The sequence below is a fragment of the Salvelinus sp. IW2-2015 genome, linkage group LG20 (assembly GCF_002910315.2).
Source record: "Salvelinus sp. IW2-2015 linkage group LG20, ASM291031v2, whole genome shotgun sequence".
Classification (NCBI taxonomy): Eukaryota; Metazoa; Chordata; class Actinopteri; order Salmoniformes; family Salmonidae; genus Salvelinus; species Salvelinus sp. IW2-2015.
Window position 1 is genome coordinate 51,478,459 of NC_036860.1, and position 16,371 is coordinate 51,494,829.

The 16,371-nt window shown below is 46.4% G+C and overlaps 3 protein-coding genes across 4 annotated transcripts in view; 2 read left to right on the forward strand and 1 right to left on the reverse strand.

Annotated features, from left to right (window-relative positions):
- nf1b (neurofibromin 1b) overlaps positions 1-16,371 on the reverse strand; it is a 71,180-nt gene that overhangs the window by 14,301 nt on the left and 40,508 nt on the right. For both annotated transcript variants that reach the window (XM_024013354.2, XM_024013353.2), the window contains exons 36-42: positions 7,103-7,535; positions 6,507-6,847; positions 6,142-6,344; positions 5,859-6,052; positions 3,801-3,941; positions 2,454-2,733; positions 2,022-2,236 (exon numbers count right to left, since the gene is read on the reverse strand). In XM_024013354.2, the coding sequence (XP_023869122.1) occupies positions 2,022-2,236; positions 2,454-2,733; positions 3,801-3,941; positions 5,859-6,052; positions 6,142-6,344; positions 6,507-6,847; positions 7,103-7,535 (1,807 nt within the window). The remainder of the gene's footprint in view (positions 1-2,021; positions 2,237-2,453; positions 2,734-3,800; positions 3,942-5,858; positions 6,053-6,141; positions 6,345-6,506; positions 6,848-7,102; positions 7,536-16,371) is intronic.
- Positions 8,424-10,922, forward strand: LOC139029457 (protein EVI2A-like). Its single transcript, XM_070449472.1, has 2 exons — positions 8,424-8,549; positions 9,502-10,922. The coding sequence occupies exon 2, from the start codon at positions 9,506-9,508 to the stop codon at positions 10,385-10,387; it is 882 nt and encodes a 293-aa protein (XP_070305573.1). The 5' UTR covers positions 8,424-8,549; positions 9,502-9,505; the 3' UTR covers positions 10,388-10,922.
- Positions 11,802-15,631, forward strand: LOC111981870 (oligodendrocyte-myelin glycoprotein-like). Its single transcript, XM_024013355.2, has 2 exons — positions 11,802-12,168; positions 13,298-15,631. Exons 1-2 carry the CDS (start codon positions 12,158-12,160, stop codon positions 14,631-14,633), a joined length of 1,347 nt encoding a protein of 448 aa, XP_023869123.1. The 5' UTR covers positions 11,802-12,157; the 3' UTR covers positions 14,634-15,631.

Here is a 16,371-nt window from a genome sequence, read left to right on the forward strand (position 1 = left end):
ACAACATAACTGATTGGCTCAAACACATTAACTTCTTATGGCTGCAGGGGCAGTATTGAGTAGCTTGGATGAAAGGTGCACAGAGGTGCCCATAGTAAACTGCCTGCTCCTCAGTCCCAGTTGCTAATATATGCATATTATTATTCATATTGGATAGAAAACACTGAAGTTTCTAAAACTGTTTGAATTATGTCTGTGAGTATAACATAACTCATATGGCAGGCAAAAACCTGAGAAGTTCCACTTCCTGTTTGATTTTCTTTTGAGGTGGCAGATTTTCAACAAAGCTCTCATTGAAATTACAGCGAGATATGGATGAGTTTTCACTTCCTACGGCTTCCACTAGATGTCAACAGTCAATAGAACTTTGTCTGATGACTCTAATGTGAAGGGGGGCCGAAGGAGACAGGAATTAGTCAGGTCTGTCACGAGTTGACCATGCTTTCACATGCACTTTCACATGCGCGTTCACATGAGGAGGACCTCCGTTCCACCGCTCTTCTGAAGTCAATCTAATTCTCCGGTCGGAACGTTAATCAAGATGTATGTTAACAACATTCTAAAGATTGATTCAGTACATCGTTTGACATGTTTCAACTGACTGTTACGGAACTTTTGGACATTGTCACGTTATAGTGGACGTGCTTTGTGACTTTGGAATTGTTTACCAAAAGCGCTAACCAAAGTAGCTAATTGGACAAAAATAACGGACATTATCGAACAAATCAAGCATTTATTGTGGACCTGGGATTCCTAGMACTGCATTCTGATGAAGTTCATCAAAGGTAAGGAAATATTTATCATGTATTTTCTGGTTTCTGTTGACCCCAACATGGCGGCTAATTTGGCTATTGTTCTGAGCTCTGTCTCAGATTATTGCATGATTTGCTTTTTCCGTAAAGTTTTTTTGAAATCTGACACAGCGGTTGCATTAAGGAGAGGTATATCTATAATTCCATGTGTATAACTTGTATTATCATCTACATTTATGATGAGTATTTCTGTTGAAACGATGTGGCTATGCAAAATCACTTGATGTTTTTGGAACTAGTGAATGTAACGCGCCAAATGTAAACTCAGATCTTTTGTTATAAATATGAACTTTATCAAACAAAACATGCATGTACTGTGTAACATGAAGTCCTATGAGTGTCATCTGATGAAGATCATCAAAGGTTAGTGATTAATTTGATCTCTATTTCTGCTTTTTGTGACTGCTATTTTTCGCTGGAAAAATGMCTGTGCTTATTGTGGTTTGGTGGTGACCTAACAATCGTTTGTAGTGCTTTCGCTGAAAAGCATATTTGAAATCGGACACTTGGTGGGATTAACAACAAGATTACCTTAAAAATGATATAAGACACATGTATGTTTGAGGAATTTTTATTATGAGATTTCTGTTGTTTGAATTTGGTGCCCTGCACTTTCACTGGCTGTTGTCATATCGATCCCGGTAGCGGGATGCAGCCATAAGAAGTTTTAAGAAGGAAATAAATTCCACAAATTAACTTTTAACAACGCACACCTGTTAATTGAAATGCATTCCAGGTGACTACCTCACAAAGCTGGTTGAGAGAATGCCAAGAGTGTGCAGAGCTGTCAACAAGGCAAAGGGTGGCTACTTTGAAGAATCTCAAATATAAAATATATTTAGATTTGTTTAACACTTTTTTGGTTACTACATGATCCCATATGTGTTAAATCATAGTTTTGATGTCTTCACTATTATTCTACAATGTAGAAAATAGTACAAATAAAGAAKAACCCTGYAATGAGTAGGTGTGTCCAAACTTTTGACTGGTACTGTATTATACCTGTATTGTATACCTGTACTGTATTATATTATGAAAAACATATTTTTTAAAACAACTTTTAAATTCTAGACTGGATTTGTGTGAAGGCAAGTAGAATATTGAATTTGGTTAGTGTTCACCGAACATCTAGACCGGTACAGACAGTAGTGTCATGCTATAGTGATGATGTAATGGTAAGTGATTATGTTAGTGGGGTGATCTCCTGACCTCCATGATCTCCAGCAGGGCCTCAGTGACGGTCTCTAGGGAGGAGAGGGCGAAGGTCTCCCTCTCGTAGGACCCGGGGGAGAAGGAGCGGTCGCGGTAGCTGGAGCGGAAGGCGATGACCGCAGCAGACTTGACCTTACTGATGCCAAACAGCAGGTAGAACTTAGGCAGGGAYAACTCTGTCAGGCTCAGCCTCAGGACCTGCTTGGTCTCCTCTGGAAGAGAGAAACACACATGGGAATAGTTATCACTGAGTCTCAGCAAGGCTATACATCAAGAAAAAAAATCTCTAGCTATCCAACTGCTTTCAAAACACTGAATCAACACGACACTGATCAACCCTCTGCCTTTTAATCATGTTCACTTCTCCCTATTTCTGTCTGTCTGTCCTCAGTCTACAGCCAGGGTGCTGTGTGTGTGTGGCTTCCTCACCGCTGAAGTTGAGCTGGGAGCAGGTACAGAGGGAGTGGATTATGTTGATGACCAGGCCGTGTGTGGAGGCTCGTAGGGACAGGGGACCGGTGGCCACCAGCAGAGTGACCACATGGAACAGGTAGGGCAGGTGAGTGGCCACGTCCAGAGAGTTGTTGAAGGACAGCATGAGCATGTAACGGGCCAGGATGGCGATGTCATCCCACATCAGGTGCTGCTCCAGGGTGGGCGTGGGAGACAGACACGTCTTATCGATGATCTTACACATGCGGATGATCACCTGCCAGACAAACAAAGGTCGGGGTTAAGGTTACATCAAAGGTAGGGTATGTTACCACATTTTACATCCTATCTATTATCTCTCCCTTCCACCCAAGGGAAAGAACAGAATGACTCAGGACTCTCATGTCACCTAGCATCTCTGGGAAGATCCATTATCCCTCCTGTTTTTAAAGGTTACAGGCAGAACTGGGAATGCATCAAGTAATGCTTTATATCCCAGTCTGGTGTTGATCCATTGTACATTCACAATATCTAAACGTGTGTTCAGCTTTTTGCCTTGACATATGAGAATAGATAGAAGAGAAAAGAGACGTCACCCCGACAGACTGGCCTTTGTATTCAGAGGTTATACTCTTCCTGGCACTAGATCACATGATRAGCATTGTACATTTTTTWAAATTATTTCACCTTTATTTAACCAGGTAGGCCAGTTGAGAATAAGTTCTTATTTCRAACTGCGACCTGGCAAGACTACTTCATTGGGCAATACATTAAACTCCCTCTTTCTTTCTGAGAAATCAGCTCAACAGTCAAAAGGAAATGATAAATAACGCAGACCACCAAATGACAGAAATAGTTGTGACACAAACAGCACTGTTGTTGAGAGGTACTGTGGTCATGTTAACTGGAAGAGTTGTTCAATGTCAGCGTGCCAGGGTAGGCACTTGGATATGTGTCTGCCTGCATGTGCAGTTTGTGAGATTTAAAAACAGGCTTCATTCATACTGTAGGAGTACAAATCCTAATCTGTAACAATATGTAATATCATCTATAACATTGGATACTGTATTAGCTACTATTAATTCAGTGACATTACAAGATCACAACTTGCCATAAAGAAGTATAAGGAATGCACATAACAGACTTTTCATGGCATTTGATAGGAAAACGGACATCCGGAAATCCTTTATTCATCTGTAGAGGATCTGTATTGATGCTTGCAGCAGATATTCTTGTCTAGACTCAAGTCACAGAATCAACCTTTGAAGGGAATAGCCTGTGCAGMGTTCAAACTATGAAGGGAATAGCCACAGTGGTAATTCCTGAGGTGTGTGTGTTGCTTACCTTGCTGGACACCAACTTGACGTTCCCTGAGGCCAGAGCCACAGCCGTGTCGGCCATCACCTCAGCCTTGATAGATCCCAGGCCTCCTGTAGCGCTGGTCTTGATGAAGCTGTCCAGCACCACGTCCAGCAGGTCCGTTATCTACAGAACAAGGATGCAACAGGACCTCAGCTCAGAGACTAAATAAATTCCCCTCCATTACTAACTAGTGTATTTGTCTCAAGTAATTTCTATTTCAGAATGCCAGCATCTTTTTCAGTCAGACCACAACATCCCGCTCAACAGAAACACGCAAAGATACGCGTTTCATGATTTTCAGGTGGCTAGCATGATAACAGGTTGAGATCTGAAAAGTACAGGGACGCTGACAAAGAGAGTTATTTGTAATACCTACATAAGGGGATAACACACTCTCATAATATCTGATAAGGCCTCTATAACATCCTGAACAGTGAGTCCACTGAATCCTTCAACCATTTTCCAGATCCTAAATCAGCAGTAAAATAAAGCCAACAGCAGACTGGGCTGATGGATGGAGTACTGTACGGCCTCAATAACTGCAGACTGGGCTGATGGATGGAGTACTGTACGGCCTCAATAACAGCAGACTGGCGCGCCCCTTTGAAATGGATGTCTTTTTGAAAAACGGGTTTTTTTTACGTACGGCCTCATAACAGAGACTGGGCTGATGATGGACGTCACTAGTACGGCCTCAAATGAACAGCAGACTGGGGCTGATGGATGCGAAGTACTGGATCTGAACGCGGCCCAAAACACAGACTGGGTGATGGATGGAGTACCGTACGGCCTCAATAACAGCAGAACCCTGGGCTGAATGGACTGGAGTACTCGTGACCTCAATCATCAACAGACTGGGTCTGATGGATTGGAGTGCTTCGTAACAGAGCCTCAATCAACAACAGAACTGGGCTGATGGATGGAGTACGCGTACGGCCTCCAATAAACATGCAACCTGGGCTTTGAATGGATGGAGTACTGTATCGGCTCCAATAACTAGCAGGACTGGGCTGATGGAATTGGAGTACTCGTTGACGGCCTCAATAACAGCAGGACTGGCTAGACGTGGATGGAGTACTGTACCGTCGTCAATAACAGCAGACTGGGGCTGATGGGCTGGGAGTATTTACGCTAGACTCAATACAGGCAGGACTGGGTACTGTATGGCAATGGCAGTACTTGTAGGTCCTTCAATAACAGCAGACTGGGCTGATGGATGGAGTACCTGTACGGCCTCAATAACAGCAGACTGGGCTGATGGGATGGAGTATGTACGGCGTCAATAACAGCAGACTGGGCTGATGGATGGAGTACTGTACGGCCTCGTAAATAACAGCAGACTGGGCTGATGGGATGGAGTACTGTACGGCCTCAATAACAGCAGACTCGGCTGATGGATTGGAGTACTGTAACGGACCTCAATAACAGCAGACTGGGCTGATGGTGGAGCCTACTGTAAGCGGCCTCATAAGACAGCAGACTTTAGGGCTGATGGTGAGAGTATAGTACGGCCTACAATAACAGCAGACTGGGCTGAGTGGTATGGAGGTACTGTAGGCCTCATAACCAGGCAGACTGGAGGCTGATGGATGGAGTACTGTACGGCCTCAATAACAGCAGCACTGGGCTGATGGTGGAGTACTGTACGGCCTCAATAACAGCAGACTGGGGCTGATGGATGGAAGTCTGTACAGGCCTCATAACACAGGACTGGGCTGATGGGTGGAGTACTAGTACGCCTTCAAATAACAGCAGACTGGGGCTGATGGATGGAGTACTGTACGGCCTCAATAACAGCAGACTGGGCTGATGGGTGGAAGTACTGTACGGCTCAATAACCAGAAGACTGGGCTGATGGATGGAGTACTTAGTACGGCCTCAATACCAGCAGACTGGCTGATGATGGAGTACTGTACGGTCCTCAATACAGCAGACTGGGCTGATAGGATGGAGTACTGTATGCCCTCAATAACATCCAATATACTGGTTGGCTGATACATGGGCCAACACCCACACAGAGCAGAGAAGAGAGATCCCCACCTGTCCCAGACTACCCCAGATCTTAGCCTGGATAGAGGGGTACATCTGCTTCTCGTTGATGGTCATGGTGATGAGCTTGTCCAGGATGGCAGTGACCCGCTGGCGCTTGGCGTCGTCGTTGTGCTTACAGAACCTCACCAGGTTGAGCAGCCAGGGGGTCATGTACTCCAGACACAGGTGCTTCAGCTCAATACCTACACACATCAGAGAGGATGTTACAACGTGTGCGTGTGTGCGCACACACACACACGTGTGTGTGGAGGGCAGGAACAAGGATACTGACTGGATTTGCTGAAGCCAGAGATGCACTCCTCCAGGAACTCCAGGGTGAGGTGTGGTTCGTTGGCGGCCAGCGTCTTGCTGATGGACACTATGAAAAGCGTGTTGTTGGCAGGGATACACAGCCCTGAGGTCTCCAGCAGCTGGCCTTCTATCTTCAGGTTGAAGGTGCAGGTTAAGGCACACAGCAGGTTGTAGGCTGCAGACCTGCACACAGCAGACAGAGAGAGAGAGAGAGGGAAGGAGAAGAAAAGGGTCATTAGTAAGCATAATCCATGTATGATTCAAATATCCCTAAGAAGACTGTCAGCTCTCATAGTCCCACCAAAATCTAAACATGTATGACTATTTTCCTCAGCTGTGTCTGACCTGAGGCTGGGGTCAGAGCTGCCCAYGTTGAGCAGGGCGATGTTGAGCAGGGTGCCTGGCACGTCTTTGGGCCTGATCTTGGTGTGCTGGGGGATGGAGTCTGGCTGGGACAGCTCCCAGCGCGTCCTGATGTGGATGATGGAGTGGACGATGGCCTCACACTCCTGGTGCATGAAGGTGAGCGGTGTGCCTTGGTTGGCAATGGTCAGGGTGAACTGGTTCTCGTCCACCAGGCAGATCTCCTCGATCTCCGAGGCGTAGTAGATGTCGTTCAGGAAGACCGACTGGCCCAGGACCCGGGTCCGCTCTGCTGATGTCACCTGGACCGCTGTGGAACCCACCTGGGTACATAAACACAGAGACATTGAGAGGGAGTTACTATGCTAGCTGGCACACAAAATGGTACCATTGTTCAAAAACGTTGACGCTCCCGACTCCAGACCATATATGCCTCCTGGGGACAAGGATTCAATCTGTCTCAGCCATTTCTGTCATTCTTGTCTGTGTCTGACTTACTTTCAATGATGTCCCACAGCCCCAAGAATATGTAAGAAATGCATTACATTCTGAATCTACTGACTCCCTCATGTCCTAACCTTGATGGAGACCTTGGTATCCTTGTGGGCCAGTTTGAGGGCGTTGTGYAACACCTTGAGGTCCTCCTCCAGGGCTAGCGTGGCCGCAGGCAGCTTCTGCTGGTCAGGCTCCACGTGCTCCGCTAGCCGCGCRGGGGAGTCAATGAACAGCAGCTTCTTGCTCCCCTTCAGGCCTGTCAGCAACCTCTCGTGATACTTGGTGTACTCCCTCACCCACGTGTTGCAGTTGTAGATGTAGATGGCCGCCACATTCTCGTAGGCGAAGCCCGGGAACACCACGAACCACTTGGACAGGAAGTCGGTCTTGAAGCGGTTGCTGGGTCCGGCGTGGGTCAGGTCCACAACGATCTCATAGGGCTTGGCGTAGTAGGGCTTCAGGGTCAGCAGCACGTGGTAGATGAGGAGATCACCATTGATCTGGCCAGTCTTAAATCTGGGAGGGTGAGGAGGGAGAGAGGGAGGCAGAAAGGGACATCACAGAAGCATTTTTAAGTCCTTGTAAATTGAATAGGGTGCAGGGGACAGGAAATGTGTGTGAGTCATGCCAACCTGATTGAGTCACAGTTCAACACTTGACTCGGTTGGAAAATTACACACCGACAGTGTGGGCTAATAAGCAGACAGCCAGCATGTTTTCACTTCCTCTCAACCCCCCACCTGTTGTTGTGTGTTAACCATTGTACTACTGTACCATAGTGCTAACCATGGAGGTCACTGAACCGGGTCAGACCGGCTGGACGTCTGATGCCCATCGCCAGTCGCGGGCGCTTTTACTTGGGTACCATAGTGTTAACCATAGTACTACTGTACCATACCGTGCTAACAATTGTACTACTGTACCATAGTGCTAACCACATAGTACTACTTCTAGTGTAACCTACTACCTGCTAACCATAGTACACTGGATCCACTACGTGTTAACCATAGTAAACTGCTACTGGTAACCATAGTCTAAACCATAGTACTACTGTACCATAGTGCTAACCATAGTACTACTGTACCATAGTGCTAACCATAGTACTACTGTACCATAGTGCTAACCTAACATAGTACGCGTAAAAAGACACCTGAGCGTAGTCCCCACATCTGTTTTTCAGGGGAAACAGAAATTTGGTTGAAAATATTGAATCCCTGAAAAATGGAAACATCCGCTTTCTTCCAAACCCACGGAGAGTGCCATAGTGCTACCCCTCTGAGTGACCAAGCTAAACATCACAGGAAATCAAGTAACTAGCTTCAAATAAATCAGCAAAGGAGAAGTGAGAGAGGAACAGGAAACTGGTCATTACTGAATGAGTAGCTGACGTCGAGGGTGTCTTTCACACCTCTCTTCTCATAGGCATTTCTCGTTTCTGAAACTGGTCACACATACGACTGCGCTTTTTGAATCTCTGCCTGGATTCTCTCGTGTTAGGAAGTACCACACAGACTGGTCAACTCCATCAAGGTAAGTGATATCAACATGTTCAAGAAAATAAACAAAGTTTGAAAATAGTCTACCTTCACAGGGTGGAGGGTACTGTGTTGAACTGAAGGACAAGTATCCCTGAGGGAAGTGGTTTTTTGTAGTGTATTATTTTGAGATCCTAAACGATAAGGAGATTCAGTCTTGAGATTTTGTACATCATACACATACATTATAAAATCCAGTTTATATTGACCAGAATCACTTGATTTAAATTTCTGGGAGATGGAAATTYCACAATGAAATACAATTGTATTTGTCACGTGCCAAATACAACKGGTGTAGACCTTACCGTGAAATGCTTACTTACAAGCCCTTAACCAACAATGCAGTTAAGTAAATAGAGTTAAGAAAATATTTACTAAATGTTTTAGTTTTTAAAAGTAACACAATAAAAACAATAAATGAGGGGGTACCGAGTACATGTGCGGGGTACAGGTTAGTCAAGGTAATTTGTACATGTAGGTAAGGGTAAAGTGACTGCATAGACAACAAACAGAAGTAGCAGCAGTGTAAAAACAAAGGGGTAGTCAATGCAAATAGTCCGGGTGGCCATTTGAATAATTGTTCYGCAAAGGCAGTATTTTTTTATTTAAAWWWWTTWAATAAATGTATGTACTGGCGTAAATTGGAAGTGAATATTGATCATCAACTCTCAAATGCATTCTGGGCAAAACAAATGAATAAATGGTTTAACAAGAAAGCTAATTCAATGAATTAATATATTTTAAATCTCAGATTAATACCAATCATCATTGTCACTCAGATCTCGGACTGCTGATCAAATGACATCAGACAGTATGGAAACTGACACTCACACATGAAACCACAAAGGAACTCAATGTGTAAGAAAAAGCAGAACTTGAGATGCTATAATACTTAGAGGGTCACCAGTAAACCTCACCATGATCTCTTTTTTCCCTTTTTCCCATAGAAATATGAATGGCTCCCGGGTCTGCCTCTTGCTGTACTATGTGGTACTCATGGGAACATCAGTACTTGCTAATGACGGTAATATTACTTCTGATAAACGCTTCAKAAGGGAGCTTGAAAAGGGAACTGAGGCTAACCCTAACGCAACCATGGGACCTTCTGGAACTACACATTTACCACAATTCAACAGTTCAACACTTTTTCAGGCAGAATCAACAACGCCAGCTACACTCAACACCAGAGAAACATCTGGAACCAATAGCCCAGTGAACACCAACAACACACCATCCAGAGCCAACACCAAACCTAGTGCCTACCCTCCACTTAAGGCCCAAACCAGCCCCACGTCCAGCCCCTGCATTGACTGTCTGTTGGATAAGAAGGAGGCCACCATCCTGCTGATGGTMGCAGGTGGCCTGGTGGTCCTGTGTACCATCCTGCTAGTCTCCACCGTGGTGCTGTCATGCCAGGTGTGTCACCTGAAGCGCCAGCCCCGCATCAGCAGCCGCCCCACCCGCAGCAACGTAGACCTGGTGAGTGGTACTGGGTACTGGGGCACTGGCCAGAGGACCAAGGAGAGGCCTGACTCTGAGCCCAGTGAGACCAGCCTGATGATGGCAGAGCGCAGACAGACCCAGGAGGGGGAGAACGGCAAGACAGACAAGGGGCAAGGGAAAAATGAGATGGCGAAAGACACACCCAAGAAGSAAGAGAAGAAGGAAGCCACGGAAAATGGGGCGGCAGCAGCTGCAAACCCTAGCCAGGGGAGCCCAGTCACTACCACCACCAAACAGCCTGCAGAGCCTGCAGAGCCCTCTGACCCCACAGCCACAGCAGTCTCTCCCCAATCACAAGCCTCTAGCGACGTTGTTGTGGTGGTGGGGTGAGGGCTCTCACATGGTGACCTCCTCCTCAGACCTTGGACCAGAAACAAGCTCAAACTGTCCTCAGCTGCATACTGATGATGGGAACAGCACAGTTTTATACAACAGCTTCTATTGGCATGCTGTAGAGATTTGCTTTTGCACTGAGTGTTTGCATAGTGATTGTTTGGTTTTGTATTTTATGCTCGCATTCTCATTCAAAACGTATGAAATAATTACCATTATGATCATGTCTATACAAATAATGTACCACAAGAAGTTGAATATCATGTGAATGTTTAATATTTGTATGAATGTATTTTTGTGTAACAAAAATAGTTATTAGTTCAAATGTATAGCCATCATCAGTGTCACTGATAAGAGGAAATGACTCCTGTTTTGTCTAGTGGTTGTATCACAGCTTGCTTGTTGTCACAACTCATCTGACATTTCCCTCACTTCTCCATTTTTAGACATTCTAAATTCTGCAAAATTACAAAACAGAACCAACCAGCACTAAACTGTAGTATCAGCTTAAGTAGACAATTTAAAAGGAACTGTTTTTAAGCCACAAACCTCTTCCAGAAACTCTCACAATGTTTTCCWACAAGTCAACATCACTTCCTTGGTCTTTTCGATACAGTAAAGAAGAGTTCAAATGTTTCTGCTCTAGCTTTATCTGCCCTTCCGTTTCTAAGCCTTTCTAACAATAAAGAATTAGGACACTTCCTGAGTGTTTCTCTGCTACTGTGTGTCTAAGAGACAGCTAATTGCATGCAAGTGTGCATGTGGATTAATTACAGCGAGAGGGCGAGAGAGGCTGGGCATTAGTAAGCAGTGTGTCTGTGGGGCAGTAACACCTGTTTTCACTGACCAGAGAGGGGAACTACAACAACGCAGCATAACACCACATTCAAAACTGCTGCACCGCCACCGATCCGTTTTATGTTCCCATCCTCTCTCAGATATTTATTCATCTACTTATGGCTGACAGCATGATGAACGTGTGGATTTATTGCATGTCAAGTCTAAAACGGGTTGTCCGTGAAGAGCGCATAATACTGACTACTAACAATTTCAAACCAAAAGTTATCCATTACTGCAATACGTACATGGGGTACATAACTATTATAGCAAAATATGAACATCTTTGTGCCAGAAAATAAATTCCCTTCCGTGGTGCATTGAGTCAGTGGATTTTCATTGACAGTCCTAGCTAAATCCAGATACATGGAAAGAGGATTGTGTTGGGAGAGAGAGAGATTGAAGACATTTCTTTGAATGATAGTGATTATGAAACATTGGAGTCAGCAGCCCCCCCCCCTCGCTCCTCGTCATCAGTAGCTACGGGCCACTCTGCACTGCATCCCTACTCCTCTCCTACACCCCTCCCACTTTCCCCTCTAACTCCCTCCCTAACACACACACACTCCCAGTGTTAAAATGCAGAGCCTGCAGTGGATGCTCAAGCAGTAGGAGTTTATACCATTTAATGCTACCGGCATCACTGGACCTAAAAGGGCAGACTAAGAGACATATACTCTTAATGGTCCATCCTTCAGAGGAAAACAAGAGGGATCAACGACAAAACCAGGGGGAACAGAACAGCCTCAGAAGGTAGGAAAGGAAAAGCAAGAGGGCGTTAAAAACAGTGAATGAGCAAAAAAAACATCAAACCCTAGAAAATCCCTCTTCAGCAAAGCAGCTGCCACTCCAGTGTTTTAGGAGACAGAGGATAGAAAGCAGCCTTGGGCTGAGGACCAGAGAGAGGAGACAAGTGACTGGAATGCAAAGATGAGGAAAAGGTGAGTGTGTCTATTCTCTCTCACACACACACACACACACACACACACACCACATCACACACACACACACACACACACACACACACACACACACACACACACACACACACACACACACACACACACACACACACACACACACACCATCACACACACACACACACACGACCCCCCCCCATGGAATCCAAGACAAGAAAGCAACAATGCACACACAAACATACATGACTAGGTGCTACAGTAATTGAATCTTTGCACTACTCCCTGTGCATCATTTCTCTGACTCCGCTTGCTACGGGACTGGCCGGTGTCCCAGTCCTCTCCTTAATCATTAACAAAAACAATCTATTCAGCCCGTTCTAGTAGGAACAACTCCCTGCTCAATAGCTGACACTCACTGATTGGGCTATATATCGAACAGGCTAATTAACATCAGTGAAATGGGACAGCAGGGAAGTCGCACCTCTAGTGATGTACAACCATCTTCTAAAAGGTATCCTCTACAGCCTAATAGCCCAAGCCAATCAGAACATCCTCTTCAAAACAGACTACAAGCCATTCTAGTCAAAGCATCACACTGCCCACTAGTCTGTTGCTAGGGAGGTTAGGGGAACTCCCTTCCTAAATAAATAGGACTGACTGTAGGGGTTAACGCCAAACGTTTAAACCCTACTCACATACTCTATTGTATGCATAATCATGCTGGAGAAGGCACATCTGCAGCACTGTGACGAGTGTATATCTACACATGCTTGATAACTATACCTGCATATTTAAGGAGGTCACATTTGCAGGTGTGTGTAAGTACTGCGGTCGTGAGCCAGATGTTAGGGAGCCTCCATGGGGGAGAAAGAGGGCGAGGGTGGAGCAGAACGGGAGAGAATGAGATCTTAACCGTTGTCTCCAGTGTGTTCAGCACAGCTCACTGCAGTAACACAGCCTCTCCTCCACTACTGGTGCAGAGAGGATAGTCTCAATCTGCATCTCATTCACCGTGCTCTTTGTCTACTACCTATGTGGACTATAAGCTTTTACTAATACATGTTACTGCTTTGATATGTAGCCTAGCTAATAGTGGGTTTGCTATCATGTTTCTAACTCATTTATCCTGGCATTTCCCCTGTGTTTCAAGGCGTGTGCTACTGATGCCCCCCAGCGTCCCTCCCCACTGTGTGGCCGTGCTATGGCTGTTGATGCTGCTGGGTCTCCAGGCCCTGGCTGTCTGCCCCCCAATGTGCACCTGTAACCACAGCCACAGGGAGGTGGACTGTTCCTGGAGGGGCCTGAGGACGCTGCCCCTGGGGCTGCAGCACAACCTGCACTCCCTCAACCTGTCTCACAACCGGATCCACGACCTGGACGGCCAGCTGAGTACCTTCGTCCACCTCCGCACCCTGGACCTGTCCCACAACAGGCTGGTCCGCCTGCCCACCGCTCTGCCCAGAGCCCTGTGGGAGCTCCACACTGCAGCCAACGGCATCCACCTGCTGGACAAGAACGACACAGCCTACCAGTGGAACCTGCGGGTCCTCGACCTGTCCAATAACAAGCTGGAACGGGCCGTGTTCATCAACAACACCTTGACCTGCCTGCGCCTGCTCAACCTCAGCCACAACCGCTTCTGGACCGTGCCTACCAACATGCCTGTCAGTCTGGAGACCGTGGACCTTTCACACAACTCCCTGGTGCAGATGCTGCCTGGCACTCTGGCACGGCTGTTCAGGCTGACCACATTCTACCTGCACTCCAACCGCTTCTCCTCTGTGGGCCCCGGGGCCTTCAGCCAGCTGGGCAGCCTGCGGCTCCTCTCCCTGGGGGACAACCCCTGGGCCTGTGAGCACCAGACCAACATCACCCACCTGCTGGCCTGGCTCAAGCACACCTCCACCCGTGTGCTGGGCTGCCCCTGCCACACTCACTCTGTCTGTGGAGAGCATCCCCTGGCCAGGACTGGAGGGTGGCACTTTGCCTCCTACACTCAGCCTCCCCTGGCTGCTGGTACTCAGGAGGAGCGGAGCCACCCTCCTCCTCCAGAGTCCCTCACCAGGTGGCCTTGGTACCTGTCCGAGTCTGCCCTGCTCAACACTCAGCTCCACAGCAGGAAATCCCCAGGACACCCCAGTGGATCAGAGGACCACGACCTCTTCACAGACCAATACCCATTCACCTCCACCCCTCTAGCCATTTCCACCGTGCCCACTGACAGGTCCCACACAGACAACAGCTTGACAAGCACAGGCGACCCCTTCCTAACAGACACTGCATTTACTACTGACAGCTTCTATACCACTGACAACCCCTCTACCATCACAAGGAGAACAGCCACCCTCCGCACCAGGAGTGTCAAGAGGCCTAACCAGGGTGGCTCCCCGGTACGCAACACCAGCCCAGGCCCCAGCCCCAGGTCTACACTCCCACTACTACTGAAACTGTGGTTCTTCCTGACTCACACCCGGTATGTCCTCTGAAAATTGAAGGAAATGTCTGGAGTTGGAGTAATGTCCTTGTCAGACTTTGGACATACAACTGCACAAACACACAGAAATGAGTATCATTAAACCAACTTCGTTGTTTTCTTCCCATTTTGAATACTGTTAGACACTTACTCAAACTAACTCTTCTGCATTACTTTAATCAATAACAATATACTGTTTGACATGCACAGGCAGCATCCATGTACACACCCTGCACACTAACACTACTAGTCTACCACTATATGGCCAGTATCATTTTTGGGATACTGAACAAATACTTTAGTACTCACTATCTGCTTAACTCTGTTTTCATCATCAACTTTTAATACTTAAAAAGGTCCAAAGCAGCCGTTTTTATCTCAATATCAAATCATTTCTGGATAATAATTAAATAACTTAGAGTGATTGTCTTCAATTAAATTGTTCAAAAATAGCTTCTTAGCAAAGAGCAATTTCTCAAGCAAGAATGTTGCTAGGACTGTCTGGGAGTGGTCTGAGTGGGGAGAGAAAAGCTGAAGACGAGCTGTTCTTTCCAGGGGAGAATGACTGCCCCCTCTCATTGAGCCACGGGAGTTCGAGGCCGACCATGGTACTGCAGGTAATGACTGGAGTGGAATTGGTGGAATGGTATCAAATACATCAAACACATGGTTTCCAGGTGTTTGATGCCATTCCATTTGCTCCTGTCTGGCCATGTTTATGAGCCATCCTCCCCTCAGCAGCTTTCTGCGCTGCAGGCATTGTTAGCAGAAAACAGGATCCCCCATTATAGTGAACGGAAAAATTGTCATCTTCGTGGTCAATCTTTATGTAAATAAAAAAAGTTTTGAAGACAAACATGGTTCCAGTAATTGTTTCTAATACACCAGATGTAGGTCTTTGAAGCAATTATTTTAAAATCGCACACAGAAGTTAAGGATAATTTAGTTGCTAATGGCAGCTGGCAGTACCCTGGTCGTCCTTCAATTCAACTTGAGTTAATCAATGAGAGCGTTATTTGAGGTCTTTCACTTGGATGATAGTGCACGTGATCGATGGATTTGTCCATTCATATATACACTGCTCAAAAAAATAAGGGAACACTAAAATAACACATCCTAGATCTGAATGAATGAAATATTCTTATAAATACTTTTTTCTTTACATAGTTGAATGTGCTGACAACAAAATCACACAAAAATGATCAATGGAAATCAAATTTATCAACCCATGGAGGTCTGGATTTGGAGTCACACTCAAAATTAAAGTGGAAAACCACACTACAGGCTGATCCACCTTTGATGTAATGTCCTTAGAACAAGTCAAAATGAGGCTCAGTAGTGTGTGTGGCCTCCACGTGCCTGTATGACCTCCCTACAACGCCTGGGCATGCTCCTGATGAGGTGGCGGATGGTCTCCTGAGGGATCTCCTCCAGACCTGGACTAAAGCATCCGCCAACTCCTGGAACAGTCTGTGGTGCAACGTGGCGTTGGTGGATGGAGTGAGAATGTCCCAGATGTGCTCACTTGGATTCAGGTCTGGGGAACGGGCGGGCCAGTCCATAGCATCAATGCCTTCCTCTTGCAGGAACTGCTGACACACTCCAGCCACATGAGGTCTAGCATTGTCTTGCATTAGGAGGAACCCAGGGCCAACCGCACCAGCATATGGTCTCACAGGGGTCTGAGGATCTCATCTCGGTACCTAATGGCAGTCAGGCTACCTCTGGTGAGCACATGGAGGCGTGTGCGG